At 40.3% G+C, this 24,998-nt stretch overlaps 1 protein-coding gene and 3 non-coding genes across 4 annotated transcripts; all 4 read left to right on the plus strand.

Moving 5' to 3' along the window:
• The first annotated feature begins 506 nt into the window (after positions 1–506).
• Positions 507–24,889, plus strand: ak2 (adenylate kinase 2). The gene is made up of 7 exons (XM_034094453.2): positions 507–707; positions 5,949–6,074; positions 8,288–8,398; positions 9,920–10,014; positions 15,794–15,866; positions 20,673–20,892; positions 24,672–24,889. Exons 1-7 carry the CDS (start codon positions 609–611, stop codon positions 24,677–24,679), a joined length of 732 nt encoding a protein of 243 aa, XP_033950344.1. The 5' UTR covers positions 507–608; the 3' UTR covers positions 24,680–24,889.
• On the plus strand, positions 4,329–4,421 carry LOC117455686 (small nucleolar RNA SNORA57). Its single transcript, XR_004553130.1, has one exon. It is a non-coding gene; the product is annotated as a small nucleolar RNA SNORA57 (small nucleolar RNA).
• On the plus strand, positions 7,857–7,994 carry LOC117455684 (small nucleolar RNA SNORA57). Its single transcript, XR_004553128.1, has one exon. It is a non-coding gene; the product is annotated as a small nucleolar RNA SNORA57 (small nucleolar RNA).
• On the plus strand, positions 13,802–13,939 carry LOC117455685 (small nucleolar RNA SNORA57). The gene has a single exon (XR_004553129.1). It is a non-coding gene; the product is annotated as a small nucleolar RNA SNORA57 (small nucleolar RNA).
• Positions 24,890–24,998: the final 109 nt, after the last annotated feature.

Consider the following 24,998-nt stretch of genomic DNA (forward strand, 5'->3'; position numbering starts at 1 on the left):
ATTTCTTCACAACTACAAAGAAAAAAAGAAAAACAAATACAAAATATAAGAATATAATAATATATAATACAGAATATTACAAATAATTAAAAACATACTACATATACATATTATCATATACTTTATAGAAATGTCACACGCATAATACATACATTCCTGATTTAAAAAAAGTAAAACATGTGACATCTTACATTTTTAAAATACTAAACACATTTGACAACAAAAAGTATGCAATAATGAGCAGCAACTAATCAAGAAAACATTTGACTGAGAAAACAAAAAAACCTTAATTATATCATCATCAATTGTTTCACGATTTTTTATTTGTATTATAGTTTAATATAATTTAACAAAAGAAACATTCCTGATGGAATCCATGTCGGATATTACCCAAGAGCCGTCACCCAGATTTCCTCCAATCAACACTCATAATTAGTGACAGAGCAGTCTCGCGGCCAATCACAACAGCATTAGGGGGCGGGGTTTAGTCGCTGTAGCAGACAGGAGGCGGAGACGTGTCCTTTCCTGGCTGAACTTGTGTGAGGTGTCAGTAGGACGACAGACAGACTTTATTAAAGTTTCTGCCCTGCTGGTGTCCCGCTCCAGACATGCCACCCAGCGCGCAACTGAAGGAGGCAATAGCCGATGTGCAGGAGGGGATCCGTGCCATCCTGCTCGGACCCCCCGGAGCTGGGAAGGGGACTCAGGTGAGAGGAGGGGAGCTAACAGAGCTAGCTGTTAGCCCTTTGCGCATGGTCGGTATTTGTACAAGCTAATGCTAATGCTAATGCTAACACATCTAGTTGAACTGGTTGTGTTTGTGACTTCAACTCTTAGAAAAAACACCTGGACTCTGTGTTGAGATGCGTTTTATTATTCTTAAATATGTCTGTCAGTTTCATATTAATGTTAACAACTATAACAACCTCATTCAATACCCGAGACATACGAAATATAAATATAATGAGGCTATTTTGTCTGAGATGTCATGCTAAAATTCTACAGGTGTTGTTTTTGTAGCAACTGGGTAATACAGAGGAAGTTTAATTCCTACATTTATCAATTGTGTTAAACTGAAAAAGCAGAAGATATTACAAAAGTTGAAAATATTACCAAGCCTAATTTGTTACCTCCTGAGAGCCACATTATAGTTGTTTTGAGGTGTAGTCAATGTCTGCTTATACCCTTAATGTACATGGTATGTTTCTATAGAAGTTGTTATCACTTAATATATATTTATTTTTAACATACAAACATGTAAGTTTGTTACAAGAAAGAATACTCTTTACAAATGAATCGGGTGGTGTTTCTTAGCTTTAGCCGCGCATGTTTGTATTGTTTTCCAGTTAGGGTGGTTTCTATTGCTCCTCGCTCAAGCTTGTCAGACCTTGGTTGGGAAATGTTTCTTTCCTAATTCCCCATCAGAAAAACAGTTATTCTTGAGCTTCTTTCACCAGTATGGGGATATGTGATCCATACCATGTTTAGCTGTATGAGCTGCTAACTCCCAGGAACTTAAAACTATTCACGTTTCTTTACCACACCTCTATTGATGAAGACATGTGTGTCGGTGTCCTCTTCTGCTTTTATTTGTTGTAAACCATTCAGTTTCTTGCTTTTGCTGATGTTGATTCAAGTACACAATAAAAAAACAAGCGTTTTATTTCTGCGTACAGATCAACAGATAAAAAAAGTTATGGTCAAACTGGTTTTTTCTTATTTACTGCCGTTGTTTAACTTGTTTCCCAATCAACTTGTTTCCCGATCAACTTGTTTCCGTGGGGTGCGTGGCTTTCGACTGAAATACACATTTCGATCGCTTTCTTCTGTCGTTTACATAAATATTTTGGTATATTTGGTTTTTTAGGAACACGTTGATGCACATCCAGTACCAGTGTGTGAGGTTGTGATTACGATGGTGATATCCGGACGCGAACAGCGAGGACTACAACAAGACAAACGAGTTGCTCGAATAAATCATTTAAACCAGCTATTGTTTCCAGACTTATTACGGAATATGGTTGTTAATGTCCAAGTCCACCTGCGTATACCTTCAGACAGCCTCCAAGTGAAGCACACGGTGTGTACTCAGTTTGAAAGCAGCGTGGAGAAGTCTTCCTCTGTGATAAATTGTGATCCTCCCAGGGAACTGGGACCCGCCCACGTCAACATGTGACCCGCCCAGGTTAAATTGTGTTACGATTTCTGTGGCTATCTACCAGCGATCATGTTTAATATGAAAGACTACACACACATGCATCCCTTATAAAAACGGTATTGTGCAGCACTCATCCAGATAACATGTGACTGTTACCTCGTTTTGCAAAGATAGCAGCAGAAATGTCATTGGGGATATTTAGACTTTAAAATGCTGCTTGGTCGTGAATGTTGGTGTCGGCAAACAATATTACGAATCCTCTATTCAAACATGATATGCAATGTCCATCGACATGAAAATAACAAAAAGTTCATGCTGGACTCAAACCCGAGTCCCAACAGTAAAAACCAATCATGCCCTGTGCGTTATGAGTGCGCCACGAATCATCAGGTCCTAACAGAGCACCACAGCTCATATTGTCACATTAACATCTTCAACAACTTCTAGAAAAATGCAACCCGACATCATATTGATAATAATATATGATACAAATGTAAGACTGACAACAATAATAGTTTGTAAAGGATTTATTGATGTGAATGTTTTGAACAGTGAATACTTATTGTAAATCGCTTGATTTATTGTTCTCTGGTGATCTGTTAGGACGTGTTGAATGGAGAAGTCTTCATCTGTGTTAAACCGATCCTCCCAGGGAGCTGGGACCCGCCCACGTTAAAATGTGACCCGCCTAGATTAAACTGTTACGATTTCTGTGTTCACTGTTCAAAACATTCACGTCAATAAATCCTTTACAAACTATTATTGTTGTCAGTCTTACATTTGTATCATATATTATTATCAATATGATGTCGGGTTGCATTTTTCTAGAAGTTGTGACAATATGAGCGCAGGGCATGATTGGTTTTTACTGTTGGGACTCGGGTTTGAGTCCAGCATGAAGTTTTTGTTATTTTCATGTCGATGCACATTGAATATTATGTTTGAATAGAGGATTCGTAATATTGTTTGCCGACACCAACATTCACGACCAAGCAGCATTTTAAAGTCTAAATATCCCCAATGACATTTCTGCTGCTATCTTTGCAAAACGAGGTAACAGTCACATCTAGATGAGTGCTGCACAATACCGTTTTTATAAGGGATACATGTGTGTGTAGTCTTTCATATTAAACATGATCGCTGGTAGATAGCCACAGAAATCGTAACACAATTTAACCTGGGCGGGTCCCAGTTCCCTGGGAGGATCACAGATGAAGACTTCTCCACGCTGCTTTCAAACTGAGTACACACCGTGTGCTTCACTTGGAGGCTGTCTGAAGGTATACGCAGGTGGACTTGGACATTAACAACCATATTCCGTAATAAGTCTGGAAACAATAGCTGTTTTAAATGATTTATTCGAGCAACTCGTTTGTCTTGTTGTAGTCCTCGCTGTTCGCGTGCGGATATCGCCATCGTAATCACAACCTCACACACTGGTACTGGATGTGCATCAACGTGTTCCTAAAAAGCCAAATATACCAAAAGATTTATGTAAACGACAGAAGAAAGCGATCGAAATGTGTATTTCAGTCGAAAGCCACGCACCCCACGGAAACAAGTTGATCGGGAAACAAGTTAATCCGGAACACCGTCAGCGTTCAAATGGTTTGGATACTTAGGAGACAATGCAGTGAGTTTTCTAAGATGTTCAAGTACATCTTTTGTTCATTTTTATATATTTTTAGCATGTGTATATAGTCATTAATAGTGTATAAAATGCATTTTGTTAAAACATATGAGATAACTGGAAGGATTTCAACCATAGACTGTATTTGAGAAGTGGACCTAATCCATGTATGTCACCCATTGATTTGTCGACTTTGGTTTTGTAGCCTTCAGTTTGAGGTTTTTAAGAAAAAGACCATAATTCCTCACAATCAAAAAATAGTTTAATGGCTGATTTATTGTAGGTAGGATTACACTTTATTACAGGTACTGAGACAACAACATGTAGTTGGCATCTACAGAAATGAAAAAAGACCAGAGTATGTTAACAGCATTTATAGACCAGCATACTTTAAAGGAAGAAAGGTAGGAAGTGCAAATCGCGTTATTCACATAAAAGCCTGTTTATAAATGTCAGTTTTTCGAAGGGATTTAAAAGTTTAAGCTGATCTTGGTACACTGTTTAATTCATGTAATCCAACAATTAAAAAAACAAAACAGCGATTTTAAAATCCAAAACTAAAGGCAGTGCTATGTCTTCGGTACCGGTGTGTGTTATCGTCTGCCGGTTCTATCCTCAATCGATGTCACATTCATGCCTTTAATGACTCAGTGGAGTCCATGGAGGGGTTTCCTCTGCAGATTCTTAAAAAGGAATTACAACATTATTTTCATGAAATTCTTGATTGGTCAAGCAAAAACTTTGGACGTTTCAACATTTCTCAGAATACTGAAAATTCCTCTATCAAGTTATTGTTTAATATCTGATTATTGTTTTAGATAAGATTAAACTTTATTAGAGGACAGGTGAGGATTGAGTACTAGAATTTTCCAGAGTACCAAGTATTTTCTAAGGCTCTATGTTGATGTTGAAGCCCTTCATGTTCAGTCCCACATGACTATATGTCTCATGTTTTACTTGTGCTCGATGACATTTACACCTAAATTGGCACGTAGGAAAACATTTTTAAGTAGGAGCTCAGGCTTATATGAAGAAAATAACAATGTAACTAATACTCATCTGCATAAGCAACATCTGCTAGAGAAAGTGTGTGCAATGAAGCCTGAATATGTAAAATTGTTTTATCTGTTAGGTTTCTGTGGTGTAATAGCTGGTGGATTTTTATCAAATTAGATTATTATCTAATAACTGTTCACATCACAAGCAAATGGTTCCTGCTTTAATGTGGGGATTTGTTTTGGGTTTTATATCGTTATACATTAAATCATTTGGGTTGTAAATTGTTAGTCGGATAAAATAAATAATTTAAAGATGCCATATTGTGATAAGCAGAGATTGGAATTTCAACCTTTGGCTGCGCAAGGAAAACATGGCAGATGGGGTTTCTTGATATAAAGGTTACTGATTACGTATATATCCATTGCTTCAGGAAGTCCAGCTGTTCAAAAAGTTTTCTTAAGGGCATGTAGTTGCCTTTGCCTGTAAGAACCCAGCATAACATAATTCAGATTTGTATTGTAACTTTGTAGGACACAGTAACTTGTGTGGTGACACCAAAACATTTTCTCACTGACCTCCCTCAGTCCCACAGTGTTGTCTTGTCAGAGCAGTTACAAATAGACCGACCTATGCGCTGGCATTACCTCAGTGTGTTCAGTCTCTGACGCTTTACGTCCTCTGTTCTCAGTAGAGCTCTCCTAAGATTGACTAGTTTTGGAGATGCATTCCTGTCTTTAGAGATGAAAGAATAACTTAAGCCAGAAGGAGTGAGAAAATGTATTGATCATTAATCATTATTGATAAATCTGACAAGGAAAATCAGGAAATCCTCACTGAAGAGGCTTGACAATAATTGTAGTATCACTATTTCTTGTTGAAAAATGACAAACAGTTAACCGATAATCAAAAACCCTTTCCAATTATTTTTAATTAATCGTTTTATTGGCACAACTAAATAAGTTGTGGCTTGGCATGAAATCCAAGAATCTCTTCTGGTGAAAACGTTCGAGTCTGACAGCAAAAAACACAAACTGCTTTCATTCTTCTCTCAGCGAACAATGCAGAACAAATCCCCTGCCAAGCACTTTCTTCACCTGTCAGGGTGGTGCTGATCATCTAAAGCTCTTAATAAATCATAAATGTCTCTTGTTCTCCCTGCAGGCCCCGCGGTTAGCAGAGCGGTACTGTGTGTGCCACCTGGCCACCGGGGACATGCTGAGGGCCATGGTGGCCTCCGGCTCGCAGCTCGGCAAGAAGCTCAAGGAGACCATGGACGCTGGCAAACTGGTAACTATCTGCTCCTCTGCTTCTCATTAGGGATGCTCCGATCGATCGGTCACCGATCAATATCGGCCGATACTCACTCTCTACCGATCGATCGGTGCTCTCTAAACATGCCGATCGCATGATGTAAAATACATTACATTACATTACATTTAGCTGACGCTTTTATCCAAAGCGACTTACAATAAGTGCATTCGACCAACAAAATACAACCTTGAAAAAACAGAATCATATAAGCACATCAGGCTTCATAGAGCCAAAACATTTCAAGTGCTACTCAACTGGCTTTAGATAAGCCAGTCCTTTATTAGTATATAAGTGCTTTGTTAATAGTTCTATCGCTCGAAGTGGAGTCGAAAGAGATGAGTTTTCAGTCTGCGCCGGAAGGTGTGTAAGCTATCTGATGTCAATGGGGAGCTCATTCCACCATTTTGGAGCCAGGATAGCAAACCCACGTGTTTGTGCTGATGGGAACTTGGGTCCCCCTCGCAGCGAGGGTGCAGCGAGCCGTTTGGTTGATGCGGAGTGCACGTGCTGGGGTGTACGGTTTAACCATGTCCTGGATGTAGGAAGGGCCAGATCCATTCGCAGCATGGTACGCAAGTACCATTGTCTTGAAGTGGATTCTAGCAGTTACTGGAAGCCAGTGAAGGGAGCGGAGGAGCGACGTGGTGTGGGAACATTTAGGAAGGTTGAAGACCAGACGAGCCGCTGCATTCTGGATGAGCTGCAGGTCCGATGGCACATGCAGGTAGACCAGCCAGGAGGGAGTTGCAGTAGTCTAGGCGTGAGATGACGAGAGTCTGGACCAGAACCTGCATCGCTTTCTGACATGACACTTTTCTCTGTGTGCGGCAAAACAAGCTCGCCAAAATGGCTTCACGAGTCTGGCATTATTTTAAGGTGTCCGAAAAAGACAGTAAAATAGCGGTATGCAACGTGTGTGAAGCAGAAATCCTGCAGCTCCGCCCGCCGGACCGGTGAGCGGAGCGAAACACACAAGAGTTAGACCTAACACACTTAGCTATTTTATCTACCTCTGGAACTAGCTAAACTAGTCATTATAAATATATTTATTCTTCACTGTCGGGTCACTCATTACTAGATCAGTGAGCTGCATGAGATACTGACAGGCTGTCAGGGGAGAGAGAGAGAGGGGGGGAGAGGGGAAAAGAGAGCGCTTCCGCTCATTTCTCCAGTGTTATTCTCCAAAGTGAATGTTAACTGGAATAATGTACATCATTTGAATGTAATAATTAAGTTGATTGTTGTTTGTGGAAGCTCCAGTGAATGAGCCCCATTAACTGAGTTTAAACATCACTTTAAATGGAAGATTTAAAGTGATGTTTAAATCTTCCATTTAGGCCCCGCCCACTCGATCGCATCGGCGATCGGTATCGGCCGATACTGATTCCGGCAATTGGCGATCGGAGCATCCCTACTTCTCATGATCTGTGTGTTTCCTTTCTCTGCCTCTTCAGACCCTCTGAGGCTCTGTGTTGATGTTACAGCCTTTAATGTTCAGTCCCTCATGACTTCATGTCTCATGTGTTTGTCTTCAGGGACATTCACAGCTGAAATGTCTCTGAAACACAAGTATGCAACAAGTGAGAGACAGAAAACCAGACTTTTCCTGAGAAATGTTAATCTTTTGACTTGGAGCACAGCCATACATTGAGAAGTGTAACACTTACTAACACTTATTTGCATAGCTGCTAATGGAGTTTGTTGAATGTAATTTAGACTGATCGATTCCAAGTGGTGTTTGAAAAAGGTTTTTACTACCCTCCATTTCTTGGCATGCATGTGGTTGTTCAGTACTCATGTGTGCAATGTACGGAGGGAAACTAAAGGCAGTGCTATGTCTTCGGTACCGGTGTGTGTTATCGTCTGCCGGTTCTATCCTCAATCGCTGTCACATTCATGCCTTTAATGACTCAGTGGAGTCCATGGAGGGGTTTCCTCTGCAGATTCTTAAAAAGGAATATCAAAGTTCTGTTCCTGATGTGTGTTCAGTACGGTGAGTCTTTCTGAACTTGTTGCTCTCTGTCTTAGCATGCGACTGATTTCCTCAGAGCTGTTTGTCTCCTCTCCCTTTATTTCCTCCCTGTGTGGCCGGGGAAGAAATCCCTGTCCACAGGTTGTTTTCTGGCTCTTGTGCAGAGCGGATGCTATGCAGATAAAAAGATGGATGAGGATATGTTGCTGTGTTTCAGGTCAGTGATGAGATGGTGGTGGAGCTCATAGAGAAGAACCTGGACTCTCCGCCCTGCAGCAAAGGCTTCCTGTTGGACGGATTTCCTCGCACAGTCAAACAAGCAGAGATGGTTAGTGTTTATAAAGGACATTATTCTCAGCACCTCTATTCACCCTCTGTCTGAAACCAGAGCCAGTCTGCTTTGATTGGTTAGCTGGCCGGCTCTGTTCTGCTTGGTCAACCATTTAGCTATATCCCACCCCCTTAAATTATCACATACAATGTGTTCAAGCGCTAGCCAATAGAAGTGCAAGTGTTGCGTAGTGATGTCACTGTGTTATGTGTGTGTGGTAGAGAAACTCCCTCTGTGGGGAACTTTGGGGTTTTAGCCTTTGCAGACCATTTACATGCACCAACACTTATAACACTCTACAGGAAAGGGAAAACCCCCCTAAAACATGATATGACCTCTTTAATGTGATCTTGAGAAACAAAACTACAGTAGTTTCACATTTTAGGAAATGTGTTTTACATTTTGGTTTGTGTACAGATTAAACAAACGAGGTACAAAGTGTTGTTAGAGTGAGTTTGAGAGGTCAGGCTAGCTCTAGCTCAGTCCATCGATCATCTGATCTGATCGAATGTTGGATTCCATGCGTACTGTCGCAATTTAAACAACATCGTTGAAAGGGAGGCTACAACGCAAGCAGGACAAACTGTTTGCGTCGCTTTCTTAAAATGTAAGGTCTAAACAAATATAAAGACCAACAGAAAGATGGAAAGATACACCCTACATTTTTAAAACTATTATAAAATGTAGGATTATTTCTAGTTCATCACACTCAAGACCTCCACTGGCTTCCTGTCTCCCATCGCATCAACTACAAAATTCTGGTCCTCACCTACAAAGCACTCGACCATCTGGCCCCCCCTTATCTCACAAACCTTCTCACTCCTCATCAACCCCCACGGTCCCTCAGATCCACCGCAGCCAGACTCCTATCCATTCCCACATCCACACTCTGCAGCTTTGGGGACAGAGCCTTCTCAGTGGCAGCTCCTAGGCTCTGGAACTCCCTCCCCCAAGATCTCTGTGACTCCGAGTCCCTCACAGTCTTTCAGTCCCGCCTCAAAACCCATCTTTTCAACTCTGTCTACCCATAAGCCCCGCCCCCCCTCAATCAACTTCCTCTTGATTGCCTTTGTTTGTTTATTTTACTATACTATATTTATTTGTTTGCCTGTCCTTGTTTGTCTACCCTCCCTCATACTGTAAAGCGTCTTTGAGTTGTGGAAAGCGCTATATAAATAAAATGTATTATTAGTTGGTGGATGATCAAATATAAGTTTGGAATAAATTAAGAGTATCAATAATAATAAAGGTATATCTCTAATAACATGTTGCAAACTAAAGCATAGATGTTTTCTTCATTAGTAGAAAGGAAAGAAAGAGAAGCCTTTTCTTCCTTTTGTTTCATGTGAAAGAGAGGCAAATTGTAAAGTAAAAGCAACCATATACTATTTGAAAATGTATATCACTTGCATATGCAACATGTCTGACATTAAGCTGATATCTTCATTTAATCTGATCATTAGAACAGACAAAAAGAAACTATAAAGCTTTTTTAACAGTATTTTTTGTCTCTTGGAGCTGGACGATTTGTTGGACAAGAGACAAGAGAGCCTGGACTCGGTGATCGAGTTCTCCGTCGACGACTCTATGTTGGTCCGCAGGATCTGTGGAAGGTAGGACAATTAATTATTCACCACCAGAGGAGGGATCCAATCTGTTTTATTTCCCAGGCACAACAACGAGTAATGAGCTCCCAGGATGGAAACGGCTCCTCATTCTCTCCGAGTGTTAAACCCATCCATAGATTAACTCATTTAAACAGAAGAGACTGGGACAGCGAGGTAATGCCAGAGAAGTGGAGCGTGAAAGCATGCGAGGAGGCCGGAGAGCGTCCTGCAGCTGCAAGGTCGCAGGACGCATCCTTAAAGAAGCCGATGACTGCTGCTCGTGCCTTACTGTATTTCTAAACTGTCGGAACGCTCCTTTTCATGAGTCTCCAAAGAGATATGTGAAGAACAAAAAACGTAATTATTAGAATTAAGCTCCAGCTCCCCAGTGACATTCAAACAAACAGGGAAACATGCAGGATGTTATAGTAATGAAGCTATCAGAAACAAACGGGTGCTTTTAAGAAATGTGGCCTAAGGCAACAAAAAACATTCAAATATATTTTAAGTTTAGTTTTGAGTGTTAAGATAAAAGACACACTGATATGTGTATGGTGTTCATACAACAGTCACGCAAGCCTTTATAAAAGCATAGTTCTAGAGCAAATTGTGTTAATTTTATTTTAGACAAAGATTTAATTTGTGACGTTTGTCTAGGGAGGTCAAAAGCATCAAAACTGATATTAATTTGTGATATGACCTGTATTTCTAAAATACTGTAGGTACCATTCGTATACTTATCAAGGGGCTTGAGAATTATGGCATCCCGTCAACATTTTAAAAACTAAAATGACCCCCCCCTAATAACGCAACATTGTAAACAAAACATCTGATTTGATATCAGCAGAAGGAAAGATAGTACATGTAAGCTGTTAGCAGCTAGTATGCGAGATGCTGTTGACTTGCATTACAGTTTGGTAAAGCTCCTTTAAGTTAAAATAAGTATTCACATTGTGGGATGTTATGATGTGTCTGCGTCCGTCAGTCACAGTTGGGAGCGCTTGGTTGTGGCGCTGCTTCTTTCTGTCTAACATGCACTACTCCAATCAATCAATGTGTATTTATATAGCCCAATATCACAAATGTTACATTTGTCTCAGTGGTCTTCACAGTGTGTACAGAATATCAGTATGACAATACGACACCCTCTGTCCTTAGACCCTCACATCGTACAAGGAAAAACTTCCGGAGAAAACCCACAGTTTAAAGGGAACATGGGAGAAACCTCAGGGAGAGCAACAGAGGAGGGATCCCTCTCCCAGGACGGGCAGACGTGCAATAGATGCCGTGTGTAAATTGAAAAGATAATACATTTGCAACATAGATATAGATAGAGACTCCATTGTCTCATTGTGTCAGTTTGTGTATTTATCCTTCATGTTGTGCGTTTTCTCAGAGATTAAGTGTATGTGTGCAAATGTGGTGTATATTCTAATACATTTAAATAAGTATTTACATTGTATAGTGCAGGGGTCGGCAACCCCTGGCACGCGTGCCACCATTGGCACGCGGGACTGTAACCAGTGGCACACTAGGAATAAGTGTGCAAAATATTTAAATTGTATTTTCGGATCCTGAACGAGACCGCCGGCAGAGCGCGTCTCCCCCTGCAGAAGGAAGCCATGCACGCAACGCAGAGCAGAAGGATAACTTCTAGGCCCCGCTCTCTTTAACTCCAGTCGACTTTCTGCTGCTTTCCTCCATGGTGAAACGACCAGGGGTGTAGCGCACTTTACACATTGCATTACCCATAAGGAGCTGTACATGCCGCAGTTTTTGTGTGGCTGTGTCTTTAGTTGAAAACCCAGTGGCGATCTGCTCATCTGTCATCGAAAATAGTATGCTACACAGGGGCGGACTGGCCAACTGTGTGTTCTGGAGAATCACAGTGCGTCTGGCCGTCAGAGAACCGAGCCGGTCGTCAGTGGGTCGTTGACGGCCGGGCTCGATTCGCTGACGGCCGGCACCGCCCTTTATTTATTTGACTGTTTAAACTGCATCATGTAAATTGCGCTGACAGGCGACAGAGGTCCACAGCTACCCCGCAGCGAGGCTCCTCCCGCCCTCCCACACTAATCAGATTTTTTTTTTTTTAAATGGCACTTCATATCAAAAAGGTTGCCGACCCCTGGTATAGTGTAATGCCCTTCTGAAACACACCACCACGCCCATAGCTCACAGTCCATTCATAGTCCATATCATATTCTGTTCAAATGTATTCTTGTAAAACTCTGCTTTTTTTGTCAAGATGCATGAATTAATAAAGTTGTATAAAGGAGATGTTTTCACACAAATAACACAAAGTATATATGGAAACTTGCGATTTTTCTAAAAAACAACAACCAAACCATAAAAAGACGTGTATGTTGAAGTAAATAATAAAGGGCTGTGTCTTCATTGATTATAAATCAGTGTGATTATAAATCAACAAAAATTCCCAAAATAAAATCCTTAAATTGTAGCTGCATTAAAGGTGGGGTAGGTAAGTTTGAGAAACTGGCTCGAGATCGCTAGAATTTGAAAATACACAACCGGAGAAAATCTGCCACTTCCTTATAGAGCCCCTCCTCCAACACACACAAACGCGCACATGACCAATGAGGGCACGAGATAGGTTTGTGCCCCGATGGAAAGCTGACAGGCAGGTACTATCACAGCTTCTACAGATGAAATTTTTTTATGGATTTTTTTGTCAAAGCACTTCAGATATTCATTGCTATCGGGATGTTAAGAGCATTCCATGGAATATAACAAAAGTGTATCTCGAGCCGGTTTCTGAAACTTACCTACCACACCTTTAAATACATAATTAAATGATCAACTGACACTCATGGCATCTTTTTACTGCATGGTACAGTTCAATCAGACATGACTGGCCTCGCTTTTTTTGGATTTCCACTCTGGATTTTACTTGGTCCTTTTTTTTTAGATCAAGTGATATTTAATGGTGACGTTAATAAAATGCTGAAAATGAAGTTATCATTTCCTTTTTCTGGTGGAAATGAAAAGAGGTCACACAGTCAGAGAGATTTGTCACAAGGGGGTCACAGTACATCCTGCACATTTGAAAAAGAAAAAAAAAACGTTACAATATATTGCATTTAATTTTTTTTTATATGAAAAACTACAGGGTACAATTGTGTCGCGAACATAGTGGAATTTCTCTGACATTGGTATGAGCTGAAACCTTTCTGGTATTGTGACAGACTATTTTCGACATGTGCTGACCTTAAGAATAAGAGCACAGAGACAAATGGGGCACACCATCCATCTATCTTTATTTATCTTTAGGGCGACAACATTTCATTTCATCAACATGTAGTTCAATCTCCACAATTAGGCTAAGAAAGGGCTGTGTATCCATTTAACTTGGTTAAATGATTTCTGCGCTCCTGCTTACATTCATTAGGTTAAATGTTGAAGCAGCTAACAGCACAACCCAGTGGTTTCGGTCGTTTACTGAAAACATGTCTGTCGGTTAAAACTGGATTAAACATTCTTCTCTTAAAAAGAAGATTATAACTTATTTTAATGACATTACCTTGTTTGTATCATGACCAAGTTTGAACAGGTGCAATGTTTCCCATTAATTGGATGTGTGAATAATGGGAATCACTAGCAATGTATGTAAAGGTCATCCATGTAATTTACCAGGAATTATATGTGGAAGAGGATGTCACATATATTAGTGTTATTTCATAGCTTGTTAACCTCTGCTTACGTACCAGTTTGGTAGGGATGCACCAATGTCAAATGTATCTGCAGATGTTTGGAGTAGCAACTTTGCTGATGCCCTCCATTTCTTGGCATGCATGTGGTTGTTCAGTACTCATGTGTGCAATGTACGGAGGGAAACTAAAGGCAGTGCTATGTCTTCGGTACCGGTGTGTGTTATCGTCTGCCGGTTCTATCCTCAATCGCTGTCACATTCATGCCTTTAATGACTCAGTGGAGTCCATGGAGGGGTTTCCTCTGCAGATTCTTAAAAAGGAATATCAAAGTTCTGTTCCTGAAATTCATGATTTCCTCATGCGATCTGTCTCGATAAGCAAACACTTTGGACTTTTCAAAATGTCTCAAGATATTGAAAATAGTTTATTCCAAAACTGACAATACCTTTTATCCCTCGGAAAAGAAAACAACATATTTTACTGCGTTCAGAAAAAACTTGCTTGCTGATATTAATTTATTTTTAATTATAAAAATATTAACTTTGTTTTAGCCATCTTTGAATGAGCACAAACTTCTAAAACTGCTGTTCTATATTCTCAGATTTTATAATACAGCAATCGGTGAATGCATTTAATTCCGTTAATGTCGTCATTATTTTTCCTCCTGCAGTGCTATTGTGCATAAACAGTTAAATATAATGTAATTTAACAGGGATAGTTTTTGTGTGTTTGCCACAGACGGACCACTTCTCGGGTCCATGTTAATTCTGTTCTGACGACAGAGACCGCAGCACTCTGCTGACACACGGAGACTGAACCTTAGACAAAGTTAGGAAGTTGTGAAACATTTCTCATAACTCAAACACTCTCTCAATGTTGGACTTAATTTACCATTCCTGAAAACACACGCTATGCAGGATGTCCTGCATAGCGCCCGCAGCAGTAGCAGCTCCACACAGAGCAGAGGAGACGAGCTGTGAGTTACTGTAAAGTTATGGCAGAGTGCCCTCAGTCAGTGTTCTAAAGCCTCAATATGACGGACAGACTTCACATTTGTCATAATTAACAAGGAAGCTAATGCAAACATCAGCGACTGCCATGGGTGCACGTCATCTTATTTGCCGATGTGCCAATCGAGGTGAATACTGCTAACATCGGCCGATGTCTTGTCGACGCATAGGTGCATCCCTACAGTTTTGTCCTTTCGCATATCTGGTTAAATAAGTAGACTTTTCCTCTTTGTCTTCATTTTGCCCCAAGCTAAATAAGACAACCAACAGAAACCACTGCACAACCTGATTGTTTATTTCTCCACCTATTTTGAAAGATGCTCTGATAGTACATATTGCTGTTCTGCTCTAACCAGCTCTGACTCCTTTCATAATCTCTCCAGGCTGAGGCCTGAAGAGAAAGAAAACACTTCGAAAAGTTTAATTGGCAGCATGTTGTTGTTTCCATGTCTACAGCCTCCACTGTGCAACAAGTCATGATTTACATAACAGTTTTGAAACAGTTAAATAGAACATGCCATGCTCTGATTTGTAAGCTGACACACATTGAGCAGGCAGACGTGTTTCTTAATCACCAACTTGTGTGAGCGCTTTTAAAGAATCGGTCCTATGAAATCATTTATTAGTGTCTGTTATTCAGTGTTTGACGTCCTCACCGCACATTATCTGTATGCCACGATGAATGGCGGACCATTTGCAGAGAGCCAGGTTTCTGTCTGTGGGGGTCCTTTTGCAAAGAGGAGGCCGCATGCTGCCTTTTTACAAGCCAAGGGCAGCATGTGGGATGATAAAGGGGCAGTTAGTGAGGCTGTGGCTAAGTGGGTGGTGTGCTGGACTTGGAATCAGGGGGTAGAAAGTTCGAGTCCCACTGCAGTCAGTATGTCGTTGTGTTCCTGGGAAAGACACTTCACCCCAAATTGCTTCTGTGGAGATTGTCCACATACTGAATGTATGTAAGTCGCTTTGGATAAAAGCATCTAACAAATGAAATGTAATGTGAGTCACCGTGGCCGTCTAAACCTCATCCATCCTCCTCTGTGCTCACTCTGATTTTTTTTTCCATCCTTGTCCTGCCTCTCACCGTGTCCCCTCCGTTTCTCCCAGACTAATTCATCAGCCGAGTGGCCGCTCCTACCACGAGGAGTTCAACCCCCCCAAAGAGCCCATGAAGGATGACGTAAGTAGTTTAACTATCAACCCACTTAGAAACCACTTCTGGCTAATCTGCCACCTACTTAAACTCACTGCCAAGTCTGAAACTGGTGACAATCAGCCAGCTTCAGGCGCAAGCTGAATGTAGACATTTTTTCCAGGGACACTTACTAAATGTATACATTAAGATGTTTCTGGGTATCATCATTGGGATGATACCCCGGTACCGGGGGCAAAACTCAACATCTTGCAAGAAACAGTGTCTGAGGGCTTCTTAATATTTAACAAACTATGAATGTGTCATACCCACTTAACTGAAGAAACTGAGCTATGAGACAATATTAACCATTTTTAGTTAAACGAAACACAAGGGTCATACCAAGCCTCTGAATTAGTCCTGAGCGAAAAAATGCTAACGCACTTAGCACAGAACTCACGGTAAAATATCCTTATTACTTATCGGATCTGCACAAACAATAGAGCAAGCTGAGATTCCACAGATTCTAGAAATATAAGTATCATCACTGAGCGATCAGAACTCGCGGCAGGGGAAGCAAACCCAGAACGTAGCTTTACGGAGGAAAAACTGAAAATATGTCTTTCCTTTTGCTGTTTCTGATCAAAAGTTGTGTTCAATGGCATTAAAACGTTGCTGAAGGTTAATCCAATGTGTCTGTCACTTTGAAATGATTACTGATAATCCATCTTTATATTTATGTCAATAACGGAGTTTTCATATATAGTTGCTACCAGAGTGTATGACAGCTTCCGGTTTTGGGCATTCTGGCTACGCATCACTCATTCACCAATGGGTAATGTTTAGATGGATTTTAGGAACTTCCCCTCAATTCTATTGGCTCTAACGGTTAAAAGAGGTGTCAATCATCCGAGGGGGGCCAGAGATATGGAAAATGCACCCAAATGAACCCAGAAGTGTTTTTTGTGTGCTAAACCTCTCTTAAAAGGTCAAATGTCACTTGTTTTGCATCAATATTGATACAGGGTACTTATTATGTTATAGTTTGGATTCCTAAAGCTTTTATGGCTCATTTCCACTACAGGGCCTCGCTCGGTATGGCTAGGCCTCATTAGGCCTTGTTAGGACTGGCTCACTTTATGCTGCGTTTCCATTACAGTTTAGTAGCTGGGGCAGTAACTATAGTAACGCAGTGTAGGTTTGAGCCGTGACGTCATCTTCAATGAGAACCTCAGAAAAACAACATCAGCCGGCAGCTGTTAGCACTCAAGCTCACAGCTTCTCATATCTGTTCAGAAACTAGACAAAAGTTAAACAAGTACAAACCACAGACTGCCTGTGTCATGGCGAATACAGTCGCTGGTTTATTCATGTCTGTAGGCCGTTGTTGTGAGTGTGGACGGTCGGAGCATATACTGCGTTAGAAAACACGCATTTTAAAAGGTTTTTCGCCTGCCGTCTGTCTGCAGACTTGTCAAAGCATTAATTCATGGTTTTTACTAACCGGTATCAGTATGCTGTTACTTCGGCATCATTTAGAAACGTGTATTGCAATTAAATCACGGTCAAATATGTTCATTTTGTTGTAGTTGTAGCCCCTAGCCAGCGATTCTCTCTCTAGTTTAGCATGCTCAGCCCGACTCAGCCTGGTTGTTGGCCCGGAAAGAACCTCGATTTTATGGGGCCAGAAAACTGTGAAATAGTACCTGCTAGCCCAGGCATGGGCAAACTAAGGCCCGCGGGCCAAAAACGGCCTGTTGGGCTTTTGAATCCGGCCCGCCGAATATTGGTACAAAATTGTCCAAATTATAGTAAAGATCGCATTCATTTTTGCCTTTTTCCTGCAATACCCGGCATTTCAGTTGATCCCACTAGATGGGGCACTCTAGACACAATTTACCTTTGCTGGAGTCTGGTCTATTCTCTCAGCTGGCCCCACTCGGCAACCCGGCAAGATCGGCGAATACAAGTTGTAACAAGCAGTAGCGCTGAGCAAAATGACTAGAACGCGACCACACACTTATAAAAACACTTATATAAAGTCAGGCAACACTAACAGGCTTAGTGTGATTCTGTTTATTTGACCTTACTTTAATAACCATCCATTGTTTTTGACCATTGTGAAGAGGCAGACGTTTTCCTGTTTTGTATTATTGCAACTATCGGATGGAATCAATACATGGGCTACATGTGGCCATCACAAGTAAAATCATAACGAAAACTATGCCGGTAAAATATGCGTGTAGAAAACGGCTTATGCCACAATATGATGGCAACAAGTAGTCAAGATAGTCTGATTAGCTGACATCACCTGTAGAATGCCAGAGAAACTTTCATAACAGAGTTGTGATGCCAACAGCTTTCAGACTGAAACACATTCACTGATGGGGATGGGGGATATTTATCAGCTGCTTGTGACAGTCAGACAATGAAAACTTTACAGCGGCCGCTGCCCCGAGTTAACGGGAGAATAAACTCCAGTAGACGAGCAGCACTGCAGAAGGCAGTAATGCAGCTGAACCACATTAATAAACAATGCACCACGGCACTCTGGAGAAAGGTATAAGGTTGGAGAAGTAGTTATTTAATTTAATCTGGCTTTGTATAATTAAAAACTACCCGATGCAGTCCTCTATTGATGTTGTTGTGAGCGGTGTTGCGGAGAAATCAGCGACGTAAAACGCTGTGTGGGTCATAAGAAGGCACGTAAACGGTTACGTCATGACCTAACGATGACGCAATAATTCACCTTTGAACCTGCATCTGTAACAATGAGTGGGAAAAAGAAAAGTCAACATTGAGTGCCGAGTGTATAATGAGGAGTGGACAGCTAAATATTTTTTTACTGATCTGCTACTGGCCCAAATTTAAAACTCATAGTGGCCCCCGATCGGGCTGAACGATTAATCGATTTTAAATCGAAATCGCGATTTGAAATGATGCAATTATCAAATCGCAAAGCCTGCGATTATTTTTAACATTTTTTTTTTTTTTACAATCTTTTTTTTACATTTTTTTATTGTGTCAGTCATCCACACCAATCAGAAGTGCTGTGCTCCACATGTACCAGCCATTGTTAATCAATCAGAAGTGGCCCATGATAGAAGGTGATAGACAGATTGATCCAATCACCTGCCAAGTGCTTTTGAAAGTGCCTGCCCTTTCCAAATGGCTTCCAATGGAGCTCTCCTAGATGGTTTCTGAGTCAGGTTAGTAATGCTCCATCACATGTTTCTATTACAGGGTGAATCTTAAACTGAAGCTTGACTTTAAAGCAACCCAACGGAAGTTTCATGTAAGTTTAGTTTTTTCACTCGTAGCTCGGGCTGCGGGGATGCTTAGAGACGGGAGCACGTTGATACGACCTTCCTAGCCGGAGTTATGGCCGCATTTTACAATAAACTTCCGTTGGGTCGCTTAAAAACAAATATCGCAATTGCAATATTTGTCAGAAAAATCGCAATTAGATTTTTTCCAAAAATCGTGCAGCCCTAGCCCCCGAGCCAAAAAGTTTGCCCACCCCTGCGCTAGCCGGTACTACGCCAAGTGGAAACGCAACCAAAAACGGGCCGGGCACAGCAGGCTTAAAGCAAGCTCCGCGCTGTAGTGGAAATGCGCCATTAGTCTCTGATCCCATCATTCAAGGGTGGTTTTCACTATAAGTAATGTTTTTATTTTTGGACAGACACTATCATTTAATTTTTTTTACTATGTTCAATCTGAATTTCCTTTAAAATAAAAAAATTCTCTATTGATTCTGACTTTTCTAAATCCAAATCACAGGTTTATCATTGCTTTGAGAAAAAACATTATTCATTTACCCCTTTTAGAAGTGAAGTTATGGTCATTTGTTCTGGGAATGTCATTTTCGAGCCTGAGACCTGAAAAACAGGCTCGGGGCTTAACAGGTTGAATCTTGAATCCCCACAAAGGAGTTGATTAACATGAAGAGACTCAATAGTTAAAGAAGATGACATGTAGTCTATTTCCTTCATTAAAGAATGTACAAATGTGTAAAGACACTGCAAATAAACGCATTCTTTTGTTTTGGTGAAAATGAAAAACATTTCTCAGAGAGAATCCTCACTAGGGTATTACAGTACATCTCGCTCAAACACCTCATCTTACAATTATTAAGTGCAGACGTTCCTTTGTTTGGATTCCAAACAAACCATGGCATTTTCCAATAGTCGATCGTACTAGCTATACAGAAACTCTATGGCTGCCGACAAGTGCAAACACGCTTCAACGGCCCCAAACACCTGCACTTAAAAATCTATGGAATTTTAAAAACACAAATGTGCCAAAATACGTGCAAATGAAGAAACCGCTTCACCAACTTGACAACACATGCACCACATTTAGAAAACATTGAGCAACTTCACTCAACATGTGCAGTGTTTCCTTAAAAGAAAAAAACGCTGCAAGAAGTTCAAAACTCAACGGAAACCAGGGGACACTAAAAAGTGATGCCCACAGCTGGGACCGGTGCGCTTATTTACTTTCAGGGCTTATACAGCTTTCTAAATGCTACTCATGTTGTCAAGTTGGGGAAGATGTGTCATTTTGATGTGGTTTGGCACATTTGTGTTTTTTTTTTCTTCATTTGCTTAATTTCTGAAGCTGCAGTGCGTTTCCCTGAATGGAAGTGTTTTGGGCTGCTGAAGCGCGTTTATACCCGTCGACCTCCGTAAACGCAGCTCAAAAGGAGTGGAGTTGAGCTGTAGCATGCAGTGTGTATGTGGCTTTAGGTTTAAAACTGAGGAGCATTGATCTGATTGTACAGGTTTCACAATCTCAGCCCGTTCTCTGTCCTTCTTCTCATGGGTTTCCTCTGCTCTTGTCTGCACTCAGCTGACAGGCGAGCCGCTCATGCGCCGCAGCGACGACAACGAGAAGACGCTGCATTTCCGTCTGGACTCCTACCACCGGCAGACCGTCCCTCTGGTGAAGTACTACAGCGCCCGGGGCCTGCACACTGCCGTCAACGCCTCCCTGAGCCCCAACGTGGTCTTCGCCTCCATCGTAGCTGCCTTCTCCAACGCCACGGAACTCCCCGCCCTCGCCGTCGCCTGTAAAGACCAAGTTTCCTTCATTTAAACCCTTTTTTCTTCCTTCCTTCCTCCTAGGAGATTATACAAGAGCTGATCAAGTTTAACAGTGGCAACAAAAAGTATCTTTGCAATCTAAAACATGGAAGATGGAGACTCAACTTGGCACCAGGGTGATCCCTGTTGTAGAAACAGAAAGGATGTAACGTTTTGTTTCTCTTCATCACAATATCAAATCTGAAAGAGAACTAATCAATAATCACAACGCAAGCTGAGCTCTTCGCTGCTTCTGCCTTTCGCTTATACAAAATAAGATTAAATGTTTTGACATTTAGCAGAGCAGAATGCTATGCACGTTTCTACAGAGGCCTTTCACAGGAAGGCGTTTGAAAGTATTGACGTTTGCTGCACATTGTTTGCCCTCGCTGGACAGGTTTGCTCTCGTTTAATCGATGACTCTGCCCTTTTCTCTCCCTCAGTCTCTCATGCACAGACTGTACATTAGGACTCCTGTTTTCCCATCAGCTACATTCCCTCCTCTTTTCATGCCTTTCATGTAGAAAATATGACAGACTTGCATTGTTTTAAAAATTGTTTTACTTAAAAATGTTCTTAAATTAGTTTTGATGTGTAGCAGTGGAGAAACCATCAATGTTGGTTTCATTTGCAGTTAGAAAACCGCAATGACAATTTTATTTTACAATACTAAGGGAAATAATATACTGCATGACCTTATTGCTGAAAAAATATCCTATAAAAGCTCAAACGGGGCGGAGAATGTAACATTTAATGAAACCTTAAATCCAACATTTGTAATTTGCATAGCCTTTATTTATATAGAAATATGGCATGGCGACTTCATCATAGTCTCTATACGGTATCAGAGGGTTTCACACTGAGACAGGCTAACTGAATCACGGCTATTTAAAACAGTTGACACACGATTTTCTCACTTTGCTTAAAAAAAATGCAGGACTTTTTATAGTCATAATTCATAAACTTGCGGTTTGCTTTTATATTAATTTGGACTTTTTCTTTCTGAGAGCCTCATTATGCCAGTGAAATAAATAATAAATACATGTAAGAAATGTCCTTAAATCTACAAAGAAAGTCCTTGAAACAAATTGAACTTAAAGTAATAAAATGTTCTTCATTAACAAATATGTACATATAATAACCAGCACATTTATGCATACAACTATAAAAATAGTACTCCAACTTAAAACTCAAATCATTCAATGAAATCCATCCTGATCTTTTGAATATTGTGCATTTTTTTATATTTATTTTCTCCCTTTTTATTTATTTAAAAAGATTGTGTGTGGGGCAGTTGAGGGAGGGAACAAAGAAAATAAACTAAACTTCTTTTAGAGACCCTGGATTCTTTACAAGTTCTTAATTTAATATAACATACCAGTATTCTTTTTGTCGCATATTATTAACATATCAGTATTTTTATTTAAATGTACTTGATATCAATATAGAGCTACATCCCTAGTGAGTGATCTAATACTTGACCAAATGATTTTATCTGAGGAGTTTTGTTTTTCTGTAATCAGTAAGACGTATTGGTTTAATGTTGCTAGGTTTGAATCTCAGACTTAAGGGGTTCAAATAAAGTGTATCTGACTGTTCATTAGAACCCAGGATGTACTTCCCTTTCTTCGTTGATCCTTCTCTATAATCTTCTGCCTCCTTCCTCGTACTGCTGTCCCTCTGGCAGCAACATGAATGAACTTGTATACACTTCTGAGACCGTACTGGTAAAAAAAACAACTGTATTTAATGGTTAGCTCATTTGCTGAATCAGTACTGTGAAACAGACTGTACCAAAGTAGCAGAATTGTTCCTTGTTTAGACCTTCCAGTGAGTTTGAAGTTATCTCAAATGTGGCTCTTCCCCTTTAATAGTTTTACACGGTTTAGTAATGTGTGGTTTCTGCTCTCATTTTCCTCTGAAGTGATGCATGGGACTTCCTGTATGTCTTCTCTGGAATTTTATCGGAACAAACTATTTCTGAGAAGCTATTTCCCTCAGTATCCATTAGTGTGAGCGCCACAAACAAAACCAGTAACACTTTCCGCCATGCCCATATTCTTTGATGCATTATAACCCCAATTATTTTTAACTATAATTGACTCATATCACTGTATTATTATTATTATTATTATTATAAGCCACATTTGTATAGTTTTTTTTACAATAATTATAACACGTAAAGCATTTTATAGCTAGAGCACTTGTTGAAGCCCTTTTTGAGATGTACCTAATCCCTCTGGAGGGAACACTGGGACTTTAGCCTTTGCAGACCATTTACATGAAAAACTATGTAAGACTGAATAGGGCTATACTTAAACATTTGGAAGTGTTCTTTTTCACAGGCCTGGTGGATAACAACACTTTAATTTTGGACTCAACGTTTTAATGCTGCTCCCAGAAGTCGTTCTTTTTGTTCCAAAGGCCTGGAGTTGCTTACTACGTTTTTTTCCTTTTCCTGACACTGGAAACAATGGGAGCTGTTAAAATTAATTCTTAAAATATCAACAGAAAGCAATTTTCCTCCAGTGAAAGGCAACCTTAAGGAAACTCCTCTGAACACTCAAGCGGCTTTGGAGGATTTGCCCTTGAATCGTCTCTTCCTCCTTCACCTTTGCGTTTCCTCCTCCTCTCTGTAGTCACCTGCTGTTGTTGTACAGTGGAAACATCTTGCATGCAGACTGTCACCTACACTTTCCCCTGAATACTGATGTCTCTATTCTCACAGGGGTTGTTGGGATGAAAAACAATAGCAGATGTTCAGGAGGCCCAGTAGGCAGATTTGTGTCTCTTATTCAGCTCAACCAGGCAATTTCATGCCAAGTTTCCACTTTTAATATCCTTTCCTGTGTTCAATGATGCCTTAGTTACTTCTTTATTTATAACTTTTAAAGCTATGAACGTATAGATTTAGAAATATGACGGCTAACCTTGCTGCTTGTTTTGGTAAATGTTTTAAAGGCATAGTGTATATTGTATAAAGTCACTATCCATAGTTAGTGTTCTGTAAAGTAGATGGTGGAGATGCACTTCCGATTTGGAGAAACAGACAATATTTACTGCAATAAAGCTAAGTAATGCAATGATGTGCCACGGGCAGCAGCTAAATGTATTTAAGCTATAGCTAAAAAGAAATCAATAGCTGTTTGAGTTTGCTATTTAGTTCTTCAAACGAGGAACTGAATCCGTTATCTATGCACTCTTCAAAGCCACCAGACTCGATTGGAGAAATGTAATTTTCCAGAAATGTAGCAGAACATGTGATTTACTGGTTAAATGACTGACTGGTGGATCATAACTAAACCTCTAAAACACATTGACAATAACACAAACAAACTGACCCACCTCTCACATGTGTTTGAGGAAGAACAACTGTTTTTGTTAATGGGATCTGGAGGCTCTTAAAAAAAACATAGATAACAGCTTTAGATCCCCATAAAATGGCGTTTGGTGGAAATATAGCTTAAACTGATATTGGTGTTTTTAGGTGGCTTGAATATTTTTGTGCTGCCTGCTTGTACTAAGTCCCTCATATAACTCTTAGAAAATATTCCAATCTATCCCTTTACATGAATGTGACTTTTAAATGTGCACTTTAAAGTCAAAGCTGGCAGTATAAAAGCACTCAAAGTAGGACAGTACTAATTTTTTCATGTATTGCGCTTGACATTTTCAGCAATTAAAAGACCACAAATGATGTTATTAGTCATAGTTTGTCATTTTCTCTGTCATTCGCCCACATCATTTCTTCTCATTTCTTTTCCAGCTGGTTGAAAGCTGAGCGGCTACATTCCCACCATGGAGGAGGGTTGGATTTGGAAAAGGATCTCCAGTTGGTTGACAGACAAAGGGGGTTCAGTTAATATAAGGAATCCTTAGACTTTGTAAAAGTTAAGGTTAATGTTGCGGTGCTGTCGGGCTCACAGTGGTCATATTCCTCATGTTTATCCTTCTAATAAAGATCATGCTTTCCTACAACATTTATATTTTATGCACATTGTTGTTGTTTTTTCAACCTCCCAGTGTGCAATCGACACTTCTACAATGACAGTTGTAAATCAAATTAGACATGACTTTGACCTGTTAGCTAATT

Source organism: Pseudochaenichthys georgianus, chromosome 11 (genome assembly GCF_902827115.2).
Source record: "Pseudochaenichthys georgianus chromosome 11, fPseGeo1.2, whole genome shotgun sequence".
Lineage (NCBI taxonomy): Eukaryota > Metazoa > Chordata > Actinopteri > Perciformes > Channichthyidae > Pseudochaenichthys > Pseudochaenichthys georgianus.